Below are 17,816 nucleotides of genomic sequence, written 5' to 3'. Positions count from 1 at the left end.
TTATTCTCCAGATTCAAACAAAGGTACCAGGAGGCGAGCAACAAATGTTAAATACAGCTTTAATACTTCCTCCTATTTGTTTGACTAATATTAGCAATGTTACAACATTTTGAGATTTTAAAAATCAAGTCTGCAATTTATCCCATCAGATAAAGCATAAAAAGAAGTTTAATTTGACACCTAATTCACTTTCATATCTCAAGTATTTAAAAAGGTTATGGCCATTTTCATACTCGGAAATGAGCATCTTGTTCCCTATTGATTTTCTATGGACATAACAAAAAAGCTGTGATCATGGACAGTCAAAAGCCCATAACTTTCTTAAAAATTAAGAGAACTGAATGAAATTTTCATTTATCATAGATTGAAGCATTCTGAAACAAATATAAAATAATCTTACTTGGATGACCTGAAATTAAATCATATAATTAGTTAGTTACCCAATTGTAGCTAATTTCAAACTTCAATTACTAGATCTAAACATCTATCCATTTCTTAATAAATGATTAACATTTTTAAATAGCCTAAGTGTCCAAATTATATTCACAAATAATTCACAATAAAACATGATTTTTAAATCTCATTTACATTAATTTATAGGCCAAATGGAAGGAATTTAGTGTTCAATTGCTGTAAATTATAGTCCATTTAAATCAGCTTTCTAGTGGGATCCTGTGAACGCGCTGATATAGAACGTTCACATTGCGGTAGATTTGGGCCCTCAAATGCCCAGAAAAACTGCGGGATATAATGGGGCCCAAAATAGCTACTCGCAACATTAAACTTTGTATAAAGGGATCTTAAGAAGCCCTTTTTAATGTAAAAATAAACAGCCTACCTTCCGTTTTCCCCTGTATGAGATCCGGCCGGTTGCCGGCGGTTGGGGGTTTAGAGCTTAATTTTTAAACTACTATAACAATTAGATAAAGCCCTTAAAAGTAATAATAGCTAAAGCGACGGAATCTTCCAGCGATTTATCGTTAGTAATTAACTAGGCTGAACATCCTCGATTTGAACAGCCTAGGGAAATTCGCATTTTAAACCCGCCCCCCCCCTTTAAACGGCGCCAAAATTGCGCACACGGGCTGGGACAGATTTTCAGCGACGCTTCAGGTAGGCTTTGCAACATACCTACTAATATAAAAAAACATTTACTGGTACCTCAAGAAACCATCACCTATCTGTCTCAGTTAGGAATAGCAGAATGGATATGAAGCCATTAAAAAAAGAACAGTAACTTTATAAGGGTCCCAAACCGAAACGTTACCACATTCTCCAGAAATTACATTTCACTGCACGTTATAATGCATGTGACAAATAAATTTGAACTTGGACTTGAAATCCTGCTCTGACCCACTGAGTTACTCCAGTACTTTGTGTCTTTTTTTCTAAGCCAGCATCTGCAGTCCCTTGGATCTACAGTAACTTCCTCCCAACACCCCATAGCACTACAACCAAAAACAGCACATATTAACTGTGGATAGCATTCCCATTCTTTCTCCACCCCCTTAACCTCACCTTCTCCCAATCTGTTGCCTTCATCAACTCAACAATATTTTGAGAACTCCATTTCTGTTTTTATGCCTCCCTAATTTCTTCTATGTCTTCAGTGCTTTAGGCCCTTAAGCCTGGAATTTCTAATCAAAATTGCATCTTTCTACCTCCTTAAAAACTCTCTTTAACAGAACCTCTGTCTCCTAACATGCCCTTATGTAGCTCAGTGTCAAATTTTCTCTGATAAAGCTCCTGAGAAACATTTTAAAATGCTTGGACGGTGATTAAATAGAGCAAATGCACAAAGCAAGGAATAGAATCATTCCCCACTGCGTTATGGTTTATATTTAAAAATAAATTCACTATTAAACAAAAAGAAATAATCTCCTCTCCTGAATCATTTTCAGTCAGGCAGACAGAACAAAACAAAACACCACATTTATTGGTGTGATTTGGGGATTTTTCAAGGATATTGGAAAAATAACAGTTCAGTGGGATTCATAGGTTATAGGAGCAAAATGAAGCCATTCAGCCCATCGAGTCTACTCTGATATTCAATCATGGCTGATCTATCTTTCCTTCTCACTCCATTCTCCTGACATCTCTCCATAACCCCTGACACCTGTACTAATCAAGAATCTATCAATCTCCCCCTTAAAAATATCCAATGACTTTGCCTCCACAGTCTTCTGTGGCGATGAATTCCACAGAATTCCACAACAAAATAAATTCCTCCTCACCTTTCTAAAAGTACATCCTTTTATATTGAGCCTATCGCCGCTGGTCCTAGACTCTCCACTAGTGGAAACATCCTCTCCACACCCACTCTATCCAGGCCGTTCACAATTCGGTAATTTTCAATGAGGATCCCCCTCATCCTTCCAAACTCCAGCGAGTGCAGGCCCAGTGCCGTCAAAGCTATCATATGTTAACCCAATTATCCCTGGGACCATTCTCGTAAACCTCCTCCGGACCCTCTCCAACACCAGCACATCCTTCCTCAGATATAGGGCCCAAAACTGCTCACAATACTCAAAATAATTAGGATTAGTAAGATTGTTCTTCTAAAGCGCTGTAACTCCCACGATAAGTCAAAGGACCTATTTGTTTTGTTATTGTTCAATGATTTAGGGATGCTCAAAGCTTATTTTTTGTCTCGGATGTATTTTGTACAAGGTATTTTTCTATAAATTATTTACTTACACACATTTTGGCTTATGACAAAACTGAGCTCTTTTTATATTTTCTCCACCCTTCAGAAACTAGATATAGGGAAGGAAACCATTAACCTGGTGCATACTGATGTCACTGACATTCTTGACTTGCCAAAGAGAATCCCAAATAATGCTCCTCGCTATCATTTTTTCCTCTACAAACACTCGCATGAAGGTGACTACATAGAATCTGTCGGTAAGTTCACACGTTTATAACTGAATGTAGCTTATTTGAGTTTTGCTTATTTTTATCGTCTTATTTATTTTAGCTCCTTTCATGGAAGCATTTACAAACCATTCAGGCATTATAATGTGATGTATTTTGCACCCTTCGTTCCTGTTTAACAAGTACTCCAGTTTTTAACGCAATTTGCTTTATTTTGCGTCTTTTTACTTGGAAAATTAATTATAGCATTTGAATCCTCATTCAGTTGAGTTCTGCTGATTCAGTCGAGTTTTTCTTCTGGTCTGTGCACCTCGAAGAGGCACCAGGAAATGAAGTCAGCGCTACAGTCATACTTCATATGAAAATAAATGTCTTTAGTTGCATATTTCCCTGATTCACTCGCAATTTGCACTATGCTTGGTCAGTAAGATTAACTTTGTCCATCACCAATTCTGAACTTTGTTGCAGCTTTAATTTCATGTACAGCAATGTTTTTGTACATTTAATTGTGTATGGAAAAATGGTAGTGAGTTATTGCAATTAATAGCTCCAAATCTAGCTTGCATGTACAGCGTGGAAACAAGCCCTCCGGTACATCGGGTCCACGCTGACCATCGATCATCTGTACTAGTTCTATGTTATCCCACTTTTGCATCCTACACACGGAGCAATTTACGATTGTTACCAAAACCAATTAACCTACAAACCTGCATGTCTTTGGAGTGCGGGAGAAAACTGGTGTACCCGGGTTAAACCCACACGGCCACAGGGAGAACGTACAGACTCCACGCAGATAGCACCCGGGTCAGGATCGAACCCGGGTCAGTGGCACTGAGGCAGCAGCTCGACATATACATTACTGCTGATCTACTATGGTCAAATGTTACATGTTGAAACATTTAAAGCAATGGCAGTGTTCCTCACTGCTGACCATGTTAAATTACACCATAACAACTTCCCATTTTCTTTAATACTGTCAATTCTACTATCACTTGTCTACTGTTAAAGTGACTCCAACTGTTCTTTTTTTCCCTGATGCCCTGGCAAGTATGTCTCATAAATGCAAAGAGAGGTTCAAATAAAAATGTACAAAGTATTAGTTGAATTGCAGATGTTTTGCCATGGCCGATCACTATTGTACTGAAATGATTACTTTTCTTTCCACAGTATTTATCTACTCCATGCCAGGGTACAAATGTGGTATTAAAGATCGAATGCTGTACTCCAGCTGTAAGGGTCCTCTATTGGATGTGGTAGAACAGCAACTGCAACTTAAAGTCGTCAAAAAGGTAGTCGCCTTTGTGCATCTGTGAATATCTATTCAATTGGCTGTATTGAATCGTGAGATCCCTGACTGATCATCCCTCTAGTTGAGTGAAGGTTTTTTGGGCCCATCTCTATTTCCCACTGTTCACTTGATTGAGATCTCTAACAGGTGAGCTGAGGTGAGCCATTGATAATAATGTGAGAATGATGCCTATTTCAGAAGGGTTGTTCTACAATTTTTATTTAACCTTTACTTTAGACTTTAAAGATACAGCATGGAAACAGGCCCTTCGGCCCACCGAGTCCGTGCCGACCAGAGATCACTCCGTACACTAGCACAATCCTATACACTAGGGACAATTTACAATTTTTTACCAAAGCCAATTAACTTACAAACCTATATGTGTTTGCAGTGTGGGAAACAAGAGCACCCGGGGGAAACCCACGTGGTCACAGGGAGAACATACAAATTCTGTACAGACAGCACCAGTGGTCAGGATTGAACCCAGGTCTCTGGCGTGTAAGACAACAAGTCTACCGCTGCGCCACTGTGCCGCCCCTAATCTAGTAACCCTGGTATTACACCAAGCAAAGCATCAAGATGAGCAATTGTGGATTTTACCTGCCACTGGAACCTCATTATCATTTTGTCGTTTGAAACCAATATGTTCAACATACAATTTGCTTTTATTTTAAACCTTGTCAGTGTGCAATTGTTTTTGGAATCAGTGAATAATTCTTATTTTTCAGATTGAGATAGATAATGGTGAGGAGTTAACGCCAGACTTCCTTTACGAAGAAGTCCATCCAAAGCAACATGCCTACAAACAAGCCTTTGCAAAGCCCAAAGGCCCAGCAGGGAAACGTGGACAGAAACGGATCATTAAAGGAGCTGGCGAGGCTGAAAATGGAGAGGACTTTTAAAGCACAGTCAAGAATAAGGGACTTTGAACTTTCTATTTTAACACTAAATTTTTAAATTATAATAGAATATTAATTTACATCAGTTAAAATTAACTTTTACCTTCCGCTCCCAAAATGCAATAAGCACCTTTTTTTTTGATTTTTTTAAACTTTGTTTGCTGACGGCTTTATCAGAATTTTTGGGAGAATTTTCTTTTACCTGTACAACGACTGTCATGTCATCATTCTACTAAACAGAAAATAATTAGCAGTGTTTTATAGCATCTGTATAATTACTGCTGGATTTACATGGCAACGATGGCAAGCAGTCTATTATCCCACTTGGAATCAGGATCAGTTGGCAATCCACTACCAAATGCTTTACCACTAATCTAAGGTGGGCAATTGGCAGTCTTGTCAGATTCCTATAAAATACAATTAAATGTGATGTTTTCAAGATTTGACCAAAACATAATGCTTAATTTGAAGGACAACCTATGGGCAGAAAATGCAATTATTTCATTGCCAACACTACATGCTATCCATATTCAGAAGCGCTATCAAAATTGCATTATCTATTTTTATGCACCATTATCAGATTTGAATTCTTAAGGAAAAGGTCCTGGGAATTCATTGTCTGAGTTTACACGGTTGGTGTGCAGCCCAGCAAAAGACCACTCAGTGCCAAAGTGCATTTACTGCCGTGGTACTGCCAGGGGATCTGATCTTTTATCCCTGCGCCAAAGTGACACCGAACAAATCCATAAACTCCTACACTCACCACAGAGAGAATTAACCACATACTCTTCCCACAGACAGTGAGGGAGTTGGAATAAATAATCATAATAATCAACTGTGGAAATAGTAGACAGACCATCCCCAGAAATGTCATTCAAATGTCTGCCTATTGAGCTGTCCCCAGCTCTACACTACCCTTCAACTTCGATGTACATGTAAGTTTTGGTTATTTTGAAACATGACTTCCTGATTTATGTTTGAAGGGACAGGTGCCCAATGTAAGCCAGTTTGGCTTCTCAACTTTATTTACCTTTTGTATATAATTAGAGTTCTCCACATGAGGAGAACAGGAAAGAAAATGGATCACAATGTTCACCTGAATCTGATTCTAACCTGGTTCCTGATTCAGAATGTGTTTTGTTTTTGTTGAAGGAGTGTAGGTTCCCGTACTGTAAGTTAATTTACACAATGCACTTTGCTTTGGTGAAACTGTAAACAGGGCGTGTGTCTGCGTTTACAGCTGAAGTGTCTGTAGGACTAAAACCATGGTACAACTGATTCAAATAAATCCAGAGCTGAATTTGGGTAATAATGACAAGGTATGCATCAGGGAGGCTTAACGCGGCACCTTTCACTGGTATTTCCTTTCAGTGTAGAGTTGGTCCTTTCTGAAAAATAATAAATGAATTTTAACTTGTATAAATCACATCAGTTTTAAAATTTGTAATGTCAAATGATTGCTGAAGGCAGAATATCTATTTAGGTATGTGCATACAGAGTAAGTCTTCAGCTAAACATAAGGTGCTGGAATAACTTGGAGGTCAGGCACCATCTGTGGAGAGAATGGACAGGCAACGTTTCGGGCTTGGACTCAAAGTAAGTCTTTAATTCATTCTTTAAATTTCAGCTTCTGTTGGGATACAATCAGTGGCATTGAAGATAGGGATCTCACAATGATCAACACCTTCACAAGGTAGAAGGTAGAATACCTTAATTCTTTGAGGTATGCCACTTAAATGTTTTGGGTAAGCTGCCTCACTTTGTGTCATTTCCGCTCTTGTTGGAGACATAGAATGGTACAAATGAACATTTTAAATATAAAATATTTTCATTTTGAATAACATTGTGCTGACTATACTCCAGCCAGTGATCGATCCCTATCCCCACCACAAGTAAGCATGCAGGTACAGCAGGCAATGAAGAAAGCTAATGGCATGTTGGCCTTGATTGTGAGAGGATTTGAGTTTAGGAGCAAGGAAGTCCTACTGCAGTTGTACAAGACCCTGGTGAGACAGTACCTGGAGTATTGTGCACAATTATGGTCTCCTAATTTGAGGAAGGACATTCTTGCTATTGAGGGAGTGCAGCGTAGGTTCACCAGGTTAATTCCCGGGATGGAGGGACTGACATACGATGAAAGAATGGGTCGACTAGGCTTGTATTCACTGGAATTTAGGATGAGAGGGAATCTTATAGAAACATATAAAATTCTTAAAGGATTGGACCGGCTAGATACAGGAATAATGTTCCCGATATTAGGGAAGTCCAGAACCAGGGGTCACAGTTTAAGGATAAGGGGTAGGCCATTTAGAACTGAGATGAGGAAAAACTTCTTCACCAGAGAGTTGGGAATCTTTGGAATTCTGTGCCACAGAAGGCAGTGGAGGCCAAGTCACTGGATGTTTTCAAGGCAGTTAGATTTAGCTCTTAGGGCTAAAGGAATTAAGAGAAAAGGGGAAAAAGCAGGAACTGGGTACTGATTTTAGATGATCAGCCATGATCATATTGAATGGTGGTGCTGACTCGAAGGCCCACTCCTGCACGTATTTTTCTATGTTCTATGAGAAAACAAATTCCTCCTTTGGTGTATTTTTTGGGGACTTTTTTTAAAAAACAATATAGAACCAGAAATGTACCATGAATCTATGGCCTTCCTTTAGCCTGAAATTTAACTTCCCAAAAGAGGTCGCTTGCAACTGTTTCAGACTAAAGAAAAAAAAATCTGCTGCCGGAGCTAAATCTGCTCTGTCTATCCATCTTCCTTAAATGAAAGTCAAGAGTGTTTTATTGTTGTGTGCCCCAAAAAATAGGACAATTAAGTTCTTACTTGCAGTATCAGCACAACAGGTTTATATACACAGTGCTCAATACATATTATAATAAACAAAAAATAGTTCAGTGAGTAAAAAACACAATATAGTGCTAAAGTAAAACAAAGCCCAGGCCGTTTGTAACGGAGCTTATTTGCAGACCGTAATGTTCAATAGCCTGGTGGCTGTTGAGAAGAAGTTCCTTAACCTGGACGAATGGCACATAACCCTCTAAATCTGACCTATACTTGTACCTGTCCAGTTGTCTCTTAAATGTTATGATAGTACCTGCATGATATGATATTACCTGCAAATGTTGCCTTTCTTTTTGAGACAGCACCTCATAAATGGCGAGGCGGTCTGTTTCCATGCTACATAACTCTGTGACAATTATACCAGACAACTTAGTGATTTAATTGACGAAATGTGAAGAACATTATCATGCAGACAGTTCTACTGCAACTGAAGTTATCTTCTGCATGACAGAAAACTGTGCAGTATGATTTGGAAAATGGACTATTCAGGAGCTATCTTCTTATGGCTTATTCATTTACTATGTTTGGTAGTTTCCATGACATTTACTGTCCTACCAAACCAAATTAACATGCCATCTCAACGGAACATCATTGATTCAGCCCCTATGTGCATTTTAAGTCGTTGAGTTGACAGTACTGTGAGCTAAAGGCATAATGAAAATCTTGCTTGCACAACATCATTGACGCAGTGACTCAAACAACATACAAAAACATAAATGACACATAAATTCTTCAAGTATAAAAAGATAACAAAATTCAAATCTCAATTAGAAAAACAAGTTCATGAAGGTCCATAGTGTTCTGTTGCTGAGGCAGGATTAGGGTTGTGCAGGTCAGTTCATGTAGCTCTTCCTGATCCTGGTGATGTGGGACTTTAGGCTTCCCTACCTCATGCCTTACGGTGGCAAGAAGAAGAGAGCATGACCCAGATGATGGGGATACCTGATGATGGATGCTGCCTTCTTAAGGCAGCACCACACGTAGATGCTTTAGTCATTGGGGAGGGCTGTGCCCATGATGGACTGAGCTGAGTCCACTACTCTCTGCAGCCTCTTGTGTTCCTGTGTGTTGAAATTGCCGTACCTGGCCATTATGCGGTCGCTCATGATGCTTTTGACGGTGCATCTGAAGAAGATTGTAAGATTATTTGGTGACATGCTGAATCTCTGTAAACCTCTAAGAAAGTAGAGGGTCTGGTACGCCCTTTTTTGTAATTACATCCATGTACATTTAATTATTTGTTACACTTAAAAGTAGAGCAATGTAATCTTTATCTTTGTATTAATTCGCTACAGTGTAATACAGAACGGAAACAAGCCCTTTGTCCCAACACATCCATGCTAACCAAGATGACCATCTCAGCTAATCCCATGTGCCCGCAACTGGCCTATATCCCTCTAAACCAGGGGTTCCCAACCTTTTTCGTCCCATTTACCCCTGGCAACTTGAATAGCACATAACAATGATATTGCACTTATATATGAACATACAGTCAATCAATGAGAAAAAATATGTACAAATCCAAAATCAACAAATTTACCCCCTGAGTAGGTGAAATTTACCCCAGGTTGGAAACCCTTGCTCTAAACCATTCCTACCATGTACTCGTCCAAATGTTTTTTAAATGTTGTTCTTGACCCTCCACAGCCACTTTCTTTGGCAGTTCGTTCCGTATACACGCCACTAGCGAGTACAGGCTTAAAGTGAGAGGGCAAAGACTTAAGAAGAACCTGTGGGGTAACTTCTTCAACCTGCCCCAATCACGTTCTCTGGCAGCTCGATCCATCTGTGTGGTGCATATATGGAATGAGCTGCAGGATAAAGTGGTTGGGATAGGCACAAGAAAAAGTTGCCCCACAGGTCTCCTTTAAATATTTTCCCTCTCACCTTAAACCTGTACTCCCTAGTTTTGATTCCCCTACCCCAGGAAAAGACACCTTATTTCTGCCCCTCATGATTTTATACACTTTTTTTTTTTTTTTTAAATTTATACACCTCTATTAAATAAATTGACCATTTCCCACTGCACCTACCTACCCACCCATTGAATTAGATTACTGCATTACAGTGTCATTGCTATTGACAGGCTTAGCATTATTATGCATCATCTGTATCAGATTACCATTAAGATAAAGATTTTGGGAAATCTAAATATTAAATTCCTCAATTTGGCATGATGATCTTCATTTGCAATTAACTGTTATCTTGAAGGAATAAATTGTGACTTTTTTTAATTCGATTTCCCTCTTTGTTTTTCTCAGCCAGTTTGTCTTATAATGCAAAATACAGCACCTCAAGATAGTTTAAAAACAAGATTTTCAAATTTTAGGACTTTAAATTATCAGTTTCCTCACAAAATATACTACAGTTTAAAAGATAACATTTATTAATTAACTTTAGGTGGTCAGGCCCCTAAAACGGCTCAAACATCGTATAGGAGAATGATCCGCCATTGCCACCAACAGCAAGGAATGGTATCCGTACCGGTTACGGGGAGAAGGTTATGGGGAGAAGACAGGAGAATGGGATTGAGAGGGAAAACTAGATCAGCCACAATCGAATGGCGGTGCAGACTCAATGGGCCGAATGGCCTAATTCTGCTCCTTGTCTAACGATCTATAGCATCCCTTTGTCTACAAAAAAGCACTGCATAAGCCCCCCCCCCCCCCCCCCCCCCCCCCCCCCCCCCCCCCCCCCCCACACACAGACGCACACACACACACACATGCATTAGTGTCTCTGGATCTGTTCATATGGACCACCTACTGGGCTGCTTCTCATATCGTTTCAAACAGGGCCTGTTTAATATTCTTCCAGTCGCATGGAACAGTAAACTGCTTTGTATATGGTCAGCTGCTGCTCTTCACAGTAATGCACAGTATTTGTTCCTACTTCCATAACATTTGCAGCAGATTGAAAATGTTTTACAAGTATTACCATGGTGTTGTATGGCCACCTGTACCTGTTTCAGTTGCTGTTATGTGATTTATCTGCAGGGTGCTCAAAGTGCTTTGTGATGTTGCTCTGGTCTGCCTCAACTAAAAAAGATTTTTCTGTATACCTGTTACACCAATAAACTTTAAAGGAAAAATTATCTCTGGCTATGCTATGCGAACCACTAATTCCCCCTTGAATAACCGATATTGATTAAAATTGCACAAATTCATGCTTTGAACAATAAATGTTGCTTTAAATTTTCAGTTCCTCTGCTAATTTTAGTGGAAAAAACATTTCCACATTCTTCATACTTGGAACACATTAGGTAACAGCAATTTACGAGAATGATTCCATGAATGAGTGGGTTAGCATATGATGAGCGTGTGACAGCACTGGGCCTGTACTCACTGGAGTTTAGAAGGTTGGGGGGGGGGGGGGGGGGGGGGGACCTCATTACAGAACAATGAAAGGCATAGATAGAGTGGATGTGGAAAGGATGTTTCCACTGGTGGGAGAATCTAGGACCAGAGGTCTTAGCCTCAGAATTAAAGGGCGTTCTTAGAAAGGAGATGAGGAGGAAGTTTTTTAGTCAGAGGGTAATTAATCTGTGAAACTCATTGCCACATAGGGCTGTGGAGGCCATGTCAGTGGATATTTTTAAGGCAGAGACAAATTCTTGATTAGAACGGGTGTCAAGGGTTACCTATGGGGAGAAGGCAGGAAAATGGGAGGCAGAGATCAGCCATGAATGAATGGCAGAGTAGACTCGAGAGGCCGAATGGCCTAATTCTACTCCTATAACTTGTGAACTTGTGAGGTGCAACGGAGAATTGCTGGCAAAGAACAGTCAACAACTCTGGATATTTGCACTTTTATGTTTCACCAATTATCCAAGAACGCTGACATCATCACTGGAAATTTCAATGTTTTTCTTTGCACTCCAATATTGGTGCTTGTGGAAGTCTATTCAACATTTTTGCAATGATTGGCTGTAAGCTGCAATGTCCTTTTTAATGGTTTAGGTGGAATGAGAAAAGTGCTACATGAATGCAAGACTTCTTCAGAAAACCTCACATGGATAGGACAGGTTTGGAGGGATATGGACCAAACGCGGGCAGGTGGGACTAGTGTAACTGGGACATGTTGGCTGGTGTAGGCAAGTTGTGGTCAAGGTGGGCTGAAGGGCCTGTTTCCATACCGTATCACTCTATGACCAAGGTTTGTTCGTGTATGGGATTGCATTTCTGGGATGCCTGTTCACCTTCAGAGCCTTGTTACAGTTGCCATTATTAATATCTTTGCCTAGACATTTGGTTGTTGGCACATCATTCACCCTTGCCGTTACCACAGGTGAGCCAGATCCAGATCTGTACTGATTTCCACTTCTACTTGGGCTCACGATAGCAATTCAAGGAATCTCTCCATAATATAGATGCTAATTGTCTAATCAAACAGACTGGGCATAGAAGGTATGGTTTTTGCTGTTCTCTACTTGTACAGTTGCTATGTTGTAGCGAATTGAAAGTTAAATAAAGTATTAGATCAAAGAAAAAGGCATATTATGTTACAAAGCATAAACATGAAGACTGAACATTTCAGAATTCTGTACACGAGGACCTAAGATATTGATATGTAAGAGAAAAATAAAATGTAAGTAATCCATAAATTAAAAGGATGAAACCTCCTCCATAAAACAATAAAATAGAAAATATCAGTAAATGTTAATGTGAGTCTCTTACAAACGGAGACAGGAAAAATTACAATGGGAAAAAATTGGCTAAGAAGTGAAGCAAATATTTTGAGTATGCATTCGCGGAAGAAGATACAAGAAAACAAACTGGAAAGAGTGTCTGATCTCTAACGAATGAGGAGCAGAAAGATGTTGACACGCTAAACAAAAAAGTTTCAAAATAGAATTAAGTTCTGAGATGGGGGGAAAGTTTCTACACTGAGGGTGCAGTTAATCTTGGCAAATCTTTACACAAAAGAACAATGGTGGCTCAGTCACGGACTTTGCCTAAGACTGTAATCAATAGATTACTTGATATTAAAAGAATCAAGGGATGTGGGATTACCACTTTAAAGAGATGCCAAAGTAAAGGATTGGATAGATAAGTATTAGACCAATTTTAAAGACTTTAGGATGAGTTCTGATTCAGTGTAATGGGAAAGTCCATTATTTTACACTCACTCCTACTTCAACATCATAGTTAATCTTTTACCTTAGTTTCCTACATTAAACCCTTAACTATTGATTTCCCTAATAGACGCAAAGTGACGCCTGTGTCCTGCCAGTTTGCATGTTTGAAATGGCCCGGCTTTGGAAGAGATAGGAAAAGATTTGGAAGAGTGGTAGAGATAACAGACAAATGTACAGCTGGCTGGGACTCTCAAACCATGAACACAGCACCCAGTGTGCGCACCCTGCACCTCTCAAGCATATTGCAGGTAAACCTCTTCCACCTGTACAATAATGATACGTAAAATAAGCTAACTAACAGCTGGAACAGCGCCAATCTAAACACTGCACATGCTCAGTTGACCTTAATGTTACCCAAGGCTGCACACTACCCATCTGAAGAAGGAACTTAACCCAATATGTCACCTATCCATGTTCTCCAGGGATGCTTCCTGGTCTGCTGGGTTACTCCAGCACTTTGTGTCCTTTTGTGTATTAACCAGCTTCTGCAGTTCTTCGTTTCTGCACTTTCGTACAAGATTATGTTGAGAAGTCAAGTTGGCATTTTCAAACCCGATATACAGGGTGAACTGATGCTCTGAAGGGCTTTAACACTTGCCCTGTATCTCTTGGACATGTCAGAAAATAAACAACTCCTGAAATTGTTTCAGTGGTTACAGGTACCATCTTAAAGATACTTTGAAACCTGAACAATCGAGTGAAAAGAGACACAAAGTGCCAGAATAAAACCATCAGCGTCAGGCAGCATCGCTGGAAAGCATGGATAGGCGATGTTTTGGGGCAGGACTCTTCTTCAGACTGATTGAAGTCAGGAGGGAGAAAGCTAGAAGGGCGGAGAGGGCAAGACAAGGCCGGACAAGTGACAGCTGGATACAGATGAGGAGATTATTGATTGGAGATGGTTGGACAAAGGACAGAGGTGTAAGGCCAAAAGGAAAGAAGAGACATGAAATGTGAAGCCAAGGGAAGGAATTCTAGGGGAAAGGGAAAGAGAAATCAACAACCGTGTGGGGTACATGGAAGAAAGGGGGTGATGTGTTTGTAAGTAAAGTTTCCTGAAATTGGAGAATTCAGTGTTCAAAATGTTGGGTTGTATGCCCCCAAGCAGAATATGAGGTGCAAAGAATATATTGAATGTGATGAGTATGTGGAATATAATGTGAAAATCTACATTGATAATTTGGCTTTTGAATGGACCTCTCATATGCTAGGGATACATTTCCTGATCTTCATTTTACCTCATTACAGCCCACCAAGATACCCATCCAAGCTAGTCCCATTTGCCCGTGTTTGACCCATATCCTTGGCATAGATAGGGTAAAGATAGTGGCACTTAAGTGACTTTTTGAATAAGCACATGGATATGCAAGGTATGGAGGGATATGGATTATGTGTAGGCAGATAAGATTTGTCTGTGGCATCATGTCAGCACAGATATTGTGGGCCGAAGGGCCTATTCCTGTGCTGTACTGTTCTATGATCTAAACCTCTCCTATCCATGAACCTGTCCAAAAGTTTTTTAATGAGGACTTTTTGGCATTGTATCCTGTGGAGTTTAGAAGAATGAGATGAGGTCTCATTAAAATTGACAGAATTCTCAAAAGGCTTAAGAAACTAAATGCAGGGAAATGTTGACCCACAATGAGCGATCTAGCAGATCGGGGGAGATAGAGGGACTGCAGGGAAGATTCCCTCGACTAATTATAAAAATGGTGCATTTGCAAATGTGAACCATTGAGGACAGAGATGAAGAAAATAAATCTCTACTCAGAGGGTTTGGGGACCTTTAGAATTCTCTGGGGGTGCTGTGGAGACTCAGTCATTGAGCTCATGTAGCAATAGACATATTTCTAGACATTAAAGGAATCAAGGGATAGGGTGATAGTATTGGAAATAGTGTTGAGAAGGTCAACCAAGACCCTGATGAACAGCAGGACAGACTCAAAATGGCAATTTAACATATTGTTCTTTTGTAAATAAGTTTAGATTTATAAGCATATTACAATGAAAGTGTTGACATTTTCCAAGTGAGTTTGAGTTTATTGTCAAGTGTACTGAGGTACAGTGAAAATCTTTTTTTGGGTGTTAACCGGTCAACAGAAAGACAATACATGATTACAATCCAGGCACCCACAGTGTTCAAATACAAGATAAGGGGAATAACGTGAGTAATGTTTCGAGCAAGATAAAGTCCATTAAAGTCTGATCAAGGATAGCCCAAGGGTCTCCAATGAGATAGACAGTAGCTCAGGACTGCTCTCTAAGTGTTGGTTGGATGTTTCGGTTGCCTGATAACAGCGAGGAAGAAATTGTCCCTGAATCTGGAAGTGTGTGTTTTCACACTTCTGTACATCTTGCCTGATGGGAGTGGGGAGAAGAGGAAGTGATCGGGGTGAGACTTGATTACGTTGGTGGCCTTGCCGAGACAACGTGAGGTGTAAATGGAGTAGATAGAAGGGAGGTTGGTGAACCGGTGGAATTCGCTATCAGAGGGCAGTAGAGGCCAATTTGTTCCATTTAGAATTGAAGGTGCGCATCAAAAGCTGGAGTAACTTTGCGGGTCAGGCAGCATTTCTGGAGAAAAGGAATAGGCGATGTTTGGGGTCGGAACCCTTCTTCAAACTGAAAGATAGAGAAGGGAAGAACAAAGCAGGGGCGAGTTGGCTGGGGAAGATGTGCTAATGACAGATTTACAAGGATGTGAACAGTGGAACTAGTAAGATGGGGGTGTGTGTGTGTGTGTGTGTGTGTGTGTATGTGTATGTATATGTGCGTGCGTGCGTGTGTGTGTGTGGAATCCTGGAGATACTTGAAATTAGAGAAATCAACATTCATACCACTGGGTTGTAAGCTGCCCAGACAGTGAATTTAGAATCCACTATTTGCTGGAAGCAAATGATAACTTAATATACCAATGACCCAGTGGGTAATATTCTTACCTCTGTGTTAATGAAGTTTAGAGACTGGAGCACAATAGTCAAGGCAGAGGTGAATGTTGCTCTGTTGTATATACTCGGTTTATACTCTCTAGAATTTAGGAGATTGAGAGGGGATCTTATAGAAACTTACAAAATTCTTAAGGGTTTGGACAGGCTAGATGCAGGAAGATTGTTTCCGATGTTAGGGAAGTCCAGGACAAGTGGTCACAGCTTAAGGATAAGGGGGAAACCCTTTAAAACCGAGATGAGAATAACTTTTTTCACACAGAGAGTGGTGAATCTCTGGAACTCTCTGCCACAGAGGGTAGTTGAGGCCAGTTCATTGGCTATATTTAAGAGGGCGTTAGATGTGGCCCTTGTGGCTAAGGGGATCAGGGGGTATGGAGAGAAGGCAGGTACGGGATACCGAGTTGGGTGATCAGCCATGATCATATTGAATGGCGGTGCAGGCTCGAAGGGCCGAATGGCCTACTCCTGCACCTAATTTCTATGTTTCTATGTATATTCTGCCCTTTGGAGGAGCCTTCACTTTAACTAATTATTTTAAAGCAGGTTACCTGATCATTATTACAGTCGAGGAGGTGCTGGATGTCCTAAAATGGATGACAGTACATAAATCTCCTGGGCCTGATAACATTTATCTAAGGACACTGTGGGAAACTAGAGAAGAAATTGCAGGAACCCAAGTGGAGATAACTGAATCATCATTAGATATGGGAGAGGTGCCGCGAAGACTGGAGGGGGGTTAACATTGTGTCTCTGTTTAAGGACTGCAAAGAAGAAACCTGAACACTGTAGATCAGTAAGCTTCACATCTGTGGGAGGAAAGTTACTGAAGAGGATTTTGAGCGATAGATATACACGCATTTGAAGGATCTAGGAGTACAACTCCATAGTTCCCTGAAAGTGGTGTTGCAGGTAGATAGGGTGGTAAAGAAAGACTTTGGTTTGCTGACGTTTAACAGTCAGGGAATTCAGTATATTATGTTTGGATATTATGTTTCACTTCGAATATTGTGTTTATTTTAATCACCCAGCTCGAGGTGCTGGAGAGAGTGCAGCGAAGAATTTTGAGGATGCTGTCGGGCCTCAAAGGCCTAAGCATTAGGAAGAGGTTGGGCAGACTAGGGTGTAGGAGGCTGAGAGGTGATACATAGAGGTGTATAAAATCATGAGAGGAATAGATATGGTGAATGCACATATTTCACCCAGGATAGAAGAATAAAGAACTAGAACCCATGGGCTCAAGATGAGAGGGAAACGGTTTAATAGCAATCTAAGGGCAATTTTCTTCCACAGCGATTTAGTTCAGTTTATTAGAAACATAGAAAATAGGTGCAGGAGTAGGACATTCGGCCATTCGAGCCAGCACCACCATTCAATATTATCATGGCTGATCATCCAAAATCAGTACCTGCTTTCTCCCCAAATCCCTTGATTCCGTTAGCCCTAAGAGTTGTCACGTGTATCAAGGTACAGTGAAAAGCTTTTTTGCTGCGTGCTATCCAGTCAGCAGAAAGACTATACATGATTACAATCAAGCTGCCCACAGTGTACAAATACAGGATTAAGGGAATGGCATTTAGTGCAAGGTAAAGCCAGATTAAGGGTATATGGAACGAGTTGCCAGTGTAAGTAGTTAAGCCAGTACAATAACATTGTTTAACAAACATTTGGACAGGTACACGGATAAGAAAGGTTTAGAGGGATATGGGCAATGGTGCTAGTTTTGATGGGGCATCTAGGCTAGCATTAACGAGTTGGGCCGAAGGACCTATTTCCGTGCTGTATGACTCTGATACAGTGCTATTGTTTGGGAGCTGGCCTTGGGTTG

The 17,816-nt window shown here is 40.3% G+C and overlaps 1 protein-coding gene across 3 annotated transcripts in view; it reads left to right on the top strand.

The window, feature by feature from the left end:
- Window positions 1-11,000, top strand: part of LOC129704733 (twinfilin-2) — a 94,525-nt gene extending 83,525 nt beyond the window's left edge. For all 3 annotated transcript variants that reach the window (XM_055648043.1, XM_055648044.1, XM_055648045.1), the window contains 3 exons: window positions 2,754-2,904; window positions 4,042-4,163; window positions 4,891-11,000. In XM_055648043.1, the coding sequence (XP_055504018.1) occupies window positions 2,754-2,904; window positions 4,042-4,163; window positions 4,891-5,064 (447 nt within the window). In that variant the 3' untranslated portion in view covers window positions 5,065-11,000. The remainder of the gene's footprint in view (window positions 1-2,753; window positions 2,905-4,041; window positions 4,164-4,890) is intronic.
- Window positions 11,001-17,816: the final 6,816 nt, after the last annotated feature.

Source organism: Leucoraja erinacea, chromosome 16 (genome assembly GCF_028641065.1).
Source record: "Leucoraja erinacea ecotype New England chromosome 16, Leri_hhj_1, whole genome shotgun sequence".
In the NCBI taxonomy this organism is placed as follows: Eukaryota; Metazoa; Chordata; class Chondrichthyes; order Rajiformes; family Rajidae; genus Leucoraja; species Leucoraja erinaceus.
This window is presented reverse-complemented; position numbering and strand designations above follow the sequence as displayed.